Raw genomic sequence first — 5,848 nt, forward strand, 5'->3', positions numbered from 1 at the left:
TTGCAGTTTAGAGTGCTGCCCTGAACTGGCATGCGTGGTGAACTTTCAGTACAGTGCAGCTGCAGAGTTTACTGTTTTCAAGAAACAGCAGCTGAATTATGATACCTTGTGCACAGTATTGTAATCCACTTAGTTCAGGATACTGGGTACACGTGTGTGACACTTTTTCTGAGGAGGTGTTTGTAGTCCTCCTTCTTTCAAATGAATGGTTGGCTAACTGATGTCATCTGTCAGACTGAGAATACCTGCACTCTGCCCCTCACAGTCTGAGGAACACATCTCTTTCTAATTGCTGACAGAAAACAATGCTATTGCAATTACAGGTGTCTTGCACTGATCCTTGTTGAACATTTTCATCTGAAAAATAGGGATGAAGAAAAAATTGAGACAATCAGTGCTTTTTTGGCCTTCTTTTAGACCTTAGCTGCCTGGCCCTCTGAGTCAGGACCGTGACTGCGGGAACACTGACTTTCCATTTGTGAACACTGAAATTTTAAGGGAACCAGTTGTGTCAGTTGGATGTTTATACGTTCATGTTGTCGAATAGGATTCATCCCTGAGTACTACGGAGCCAGCAGATGTTACTGTCATTTTGGGAATCTGGGGAGGTCCCTGCTGACTGGGAGCTAGCCAACATTATTCCAGGTTACAAGAAAGGCATAAAAGAAGACTCAGGAAACTACAGAGCTAACCTCAGGAGCTGGAAAAGTTATGGAGAAGATCATACTGGGTGCTACTGAAAGACATTTAAAGAACAGTGCCATCATCAGACACAATTAACATGGATTCACAAAGGGAAAGTCCTGTTTAACAGATTTAATAACTTTCTGCAGTATGATCACCGGCCTGGTAGATGAAGGTATGATGGTGGATCTGGGTTTTAGAAAGGCTTTTGATAGTTCTTCCCACCATCCTTCTAGACAAGTTGTCCAACAGTGGAATGAGCTGGTACACAGTGCCCTGCGTGAAGAACTGGCTGAAGGGCAGGGCTCAAAGAGCTGCAGTGAACAGGGCAGTATCTGTCAGGTGACCAGTTATCAGTGGTGTTCCTCAGGGCTCAGTTCTAGAGCCAGTTCTGTTCAATCTTTCTATCAGTGATCTGGAGGATGCAGTTGAATGCACAGGTAGTAAGTTTGGTGACAATACTAAACAGGGAGGTGCTACTGACCCTCCTGTGGGACAAGAGGCCTTGCCATGCAGAGGGATCTGGATTGATTGGAGTGTTGGGCAGTCACCAGTGACGTGAAACTGAATAAGACTGACTAAATGCCAAGTTATGCACCTGGGATGGAGTAATTCCAGACACGAGTCTAAACTGGGAGAGGAGTGGCAGGAGAGCAGCCCTGCAGAAGAGCCTCTGGGAGTGCTGGTTGGCAGGAGGCTCAGCAGGATCAGCCGTGTGTGCCCTGGCAGCCAAAGGGACAAACCACATCCTGGGGTGCAAACACAGCATCAGCAGCCAGCCAAGAGAGGTGGTTATCCCACTGGACTTAGTGCTGGTGCCGTCTCACCTTGAGTCCTGTGGGCAGTTCTGGGCCCATCATTTAAAAAGGGTGTGAAGGTGCTTGGATGTGTTCTGAGAGGGGCACCAAAACTGGGGAAGGGGCTGGCAGGAATGGGCTCTGAGGAGAGGCTGAGGGTTCTGGGTTTGTCTGGTTTGGAGAGGAGGAGGCTGAGGGGTGACCTCACTGCACCCTACAGCTTCCTGAGGAGGGGAAGGGGAGAAGCTGTGTCTGTCAGGGGAGGTTTGGACTTGCTATGAGGAAACACTTCTTTACCCAGAAGGTGGTCAACACCTGGAGTAGGTTTCCTGGACAGGTTTGATGTCCCATGCCTGTCGGTGTTGAAGAGGCATTTGGACAGTGCCTTTGAAGCCTTGCTTTAACTTTGGCCAGCCTCGAAGTGATCAGGCAGTTGGTCCCTTCCAACTTAACTATGCTCTCCTGTTTCATCTCTTCTGGTCTAGCTATCTTCAGGTACATAATCCTTCTGTTCCTTGCATAAGATATTTGTTCTGTGGAGCTTAGTGTCACTGAAATGACTAGAACCGTTAAGGGCAGGGTGAAGATGTATGTTCGTGCTGCTTCTAAACAGTGACAAAGTGTTCATGAGCATTTGGAAATCAATTTCCTTCTGTGTTGTGAGGGCCAGAAACAATCTTCTTTAAAACCCTGCCATTAAGTTGGGGCAGCAATAACGGAACAGTAGGCTGTTGGCATTAATAGATCATAATTGTTTTACAACAAATATGAGCAGTTCTGATGTGAAATTTTTCAGCAGGACATAATGCTTTCATGGTGAATAGCTGCTTGATACTAGGTAAGATGTTTGATTTTGAGTAGTATTTTCAGGTGAGGACATTTGGTCTACTTGGTCAGACCAGTAACTATGACTAATTTTGGAGTAATTTTGTATTATATTGGCATTAATTCACTAGTATCCACATTTTACAAAAAGGTACCTATAGATTTAGGCTATAAAGCATGTGTAACTATCTGAAAAACAGTGTGTTTTGGTTATATCTTTTCAGTGGTCTGATACTCCTGTCAGTCATGTTTTTGAACATTTAACTCCGTGTCATGAGGCAAGCATTTTGTGGAGCAGAATTTGTGTGTGCAGCCTCAGCAATGATGCTGCAACAAGTTGTTAAAATATTTATGGTGTTTTGGTTTGGTGGTTTTTTTGTTCATTCTGGTTATGTTGTAGAATATACCTAATGGGAGATCTTGCTAGTTACTTTTTTTTGCATATACTTGTTGATACTTTAATGTCATTACATTTATACTGAAAATTTTATATTTGAAGTTTGAATTATGAGGCTGTCAAGCTACATTTGGGTTAGGTTGGTGTGTCTTTTTGGGACATCACTCTACATGAAATTGTAAAATTTCTGTGAATAGATGTTCAGTGCTTATAGAAACAACAAGTACATATTGACATCATAAAATGTGGCATTTTCTGCTGCTCTTTCTCATTATTTAGATGCAATTTTAAAAATGTGTTTTTTTATTTTGTTATTTTTTGTTGTTAATTTCTTAAAGTAATCAAATGGTATTTTACTTCTAAATGCTTGAATCCCTGTCAAATCATAAAACTTTTAATCCTTAAGTAATTGTACTGTGTTTCTTGTGTTTGAAATGTGGTCTAAGAGAACTACAGTCAGACATAATCAAAACAACCTGTGTTGTTGCATGTTCTTGTGGCTGATTCATGACACATTCTGCTCTGGAGATTTTGTAATAAGGTAGAACTTGTCACATACAGTTATTTTCTTTAAATAGTTCTAGACTAGGCTTTACTGAGATGTTATAGTTAGTAATTGATGAAGTAAATTATGATACAGAATAATTAGTTCTGGACTTTAAAGTATTACTTGTTGATATACATGATCTCTGTGTAGGTCCCTTCCAAATCACCTCCACCAACTGGCAACAGAAGCAGGACATCTTCATGTACAGATCAGAATGATGAAGGCACTGTAACACCAGACAAAGAGGTCAGTTGAGAACTGTTTTTCAACATAAAAAAAAAAATCTGCCTTTGTGTCCTTGATTACATTGTTTTTAATTCCTCAATCTCACTATTTTCTGCATGTTTACAACTATGAATAGTCCAGTTTTTATCTTAAATACTGAAGTGTTTAATACTAATAAAACAGACCTTTAAGCTTACTCCAGATTAGTAAACTTTTTAAGTCTTTAGGTGTTAAAATTCTTACCCCTTAGCTGAACTGAGTGAGGTAGTGGGACAGAAGTTACTTTTTTCAAAATTCCAAAATGTTATCAGTTTAAAATAAACCTACAACTTGTATGCTCCATTTATGGAATATGAAGTAGGTTTCTTTTTCACACCAACTTTCTTCTACAGATTGTATTTTATTAGATCTGTGGATCTTCAGTGTTACAGAGAAACTCATAATTTTTTCATGTATAAAGGAAAAGAAGAAGTCCGTCCAATTCTGTATTCTGTTACTGCAAGTAGCTCATATTTACAGTGTGAGGTAAAAGTGTATATTGATACTTGCGTAGAACTTCTGACAGTTTGCATGTCAGATGCTTTCTGAGTTCGTATGGTGCCGTTTGAAAAGGCCCTAGATGATTAAAATATGCTTACTTAGTGCTTCCAGTCTTTTCTGTGGAAGAATAGTGTTTGGTTTTCAACCTGTTACTGCATTCACTCTTGAACGGAATTTGAGGTCAAATGCATCAGTTATATTCACTACAGTTGCTGGAAGTTCAAAATCTTTTTGTTCTAGAGTATACTTCAAAGTCAGGCCCACCTGCAGAAGATAAACAAAGCTAGTTTGCTGTCAGCTTGCTGTGGATGACCTACTAGTCATGCAGATCGAAATGTCACTCACTCCTCATGAGTGTCATGGAAGTGACAGCAGAGCACAATATATATAGCTCTTCTTACAGCTAAAGATAAAGTAGCCATGGTACTTTTCAGTCTCGCTTTAGTGCTGTAAAATTACTTGTAGAGGTATTTTTAAATGAATTGAAATATTTTTATAGCATTGGCTATTAATAAAGCACGACAAATCAAGCTGAAATAATACTCTTTCAGTACTTTTGCTAATCCTGCATCTTCCCTGTATTGACATACTTAATTTGAAGTCGTTCTTAACAGATGTTGCCATACAAAGATAGTAGTGGTTCAGATATATCTATATTTTTCCTTTCTGACATGCAAATTTAAGACTAAATTTGTATGTATCTAAAATTGGATTTTACAATTCCTGATGGTTACACCGAGTAGATTGCTCATGAAAATGAAAAGCAAACCAGAAAAGAGTATTGTATTGTATTTGATTTCTGTACTACCTCTTTCTGAAAATGCTGTTCTGCTTTCTTAGGTTCTGGAGCTTTTTTAATTGCAGGGAAAAACCTTGAAATTTCAGCTCTTCATTTTTTCCTTATGCCTGATCACAGTAGGGATGAGGCATAAAAGAATATGTTGCAAATTGCACAAAATTGTTTTAAACAATATTTTGTAAGTAGGAAAACTGCTGAATGATTCACAACTTTTTTTCCTGGCGTTCTCCAACTTGGACACATAACCAAATTTATTTATTTATTTTACTCTGGGGAACGATTTACTTGTCAGTAAAAGATGAAACTCTAAACCTTTAGCTGATAGCTGAATCTGCTAGCTCCTTGAACTAGGTGAGCAAATACTGGCTTGTCTCTTAGACGAGTTTTGTAGTCTGATTCCCTTCCCTCTGTCTTGCTGTGCTTGTATATAACATAGCAAGACTGTCCACGTACAACTATAGAAGCTTGTAAGTGTTGACATACTTCAGATACACATATACCTTGATGCACTTTGCTAACCAAATGCATGATTTTTCAGATTTGCTTGATGCAAGTTAATGTGCAGTTTGGAACTACTGATTCTCTTCTTTTTCTGAAAAAGTATAATGATTGCCTTTGGCAATCAAACATATTTTATGTATGTGACGTGCATAACATTTGACTACTGCCATCTCCAGAGCAATCAGACTTGGGTCAAAACCCCTGGTAAATTCTGCTTTTTCTTTCACAGTATGTTAAGGAAGCCCTTTGATCTAGTGATCACATGTACTTTGGCCTTTGCTCCCCACTCATCAGAATCATAGCAAGGAAAGATTCGAGCATGGTAATTCTTCAGAGGGAGGAGGAGTAAGAATAACAAGGACACAGTTGTTTCTGGAGTTCAGAAAGTCCTTAAAGATGAAGTAAGGCTTCTTATCTTAGGCTAGACTTGAGAGCTACAAAAACTGTTTAGAATGCTGGAAATACAAAGTTTTTTTAGAAAATAACCTCCACTGATAATACTGAAGGAAATATAACATCAGCTGGGGTTTGGC

General features: G+C 39.3%; 1 protein-coding gene across 3 annotated transcripts in view; it reads left to right on the forward strand.

Annotated features, from left to right (window-relative positions):
* GOLGA4 (golgin A4) overlaps window positions 1-5,848 on the forward strand; it is a 63,186-nt gene that overhangs the window by 2,230 nt on the left and 55,108 nt on the right. For all 3 annotated transcript variants that reach the window (XM_027900602.1, XM_027900599.1, XM_027900601.1), the window contains exon 2: window positions 3,401-3,496. In XM_027900602.1, coding sequence (XP_027756403.1) covers window positions 3,401-3,496 — 96 coding nt within the window. The remainder of the gene's footprint in view (window positions 1-3,400; window positions 3,497-5,848) is intronic.

Source organism: Empidonax traillii, unplaced genomic scaffold, assembly GCF_003031625.1.
Source record: "Empidonax traillii isolate 1590-97213 ecotype Southwest subspecies unplaced genomic scaffold, ASM303162v1 scaffold741:size898883, whole genome shotgun sequence".
In the NCBI taxonomy this organism is placed as follows: domain Eukaryota; kingdom Metazoa; phylum Chordata; class Aves; order Passeriformes; family Tyrannidae; genus Empidonax; species Empidonax traillii.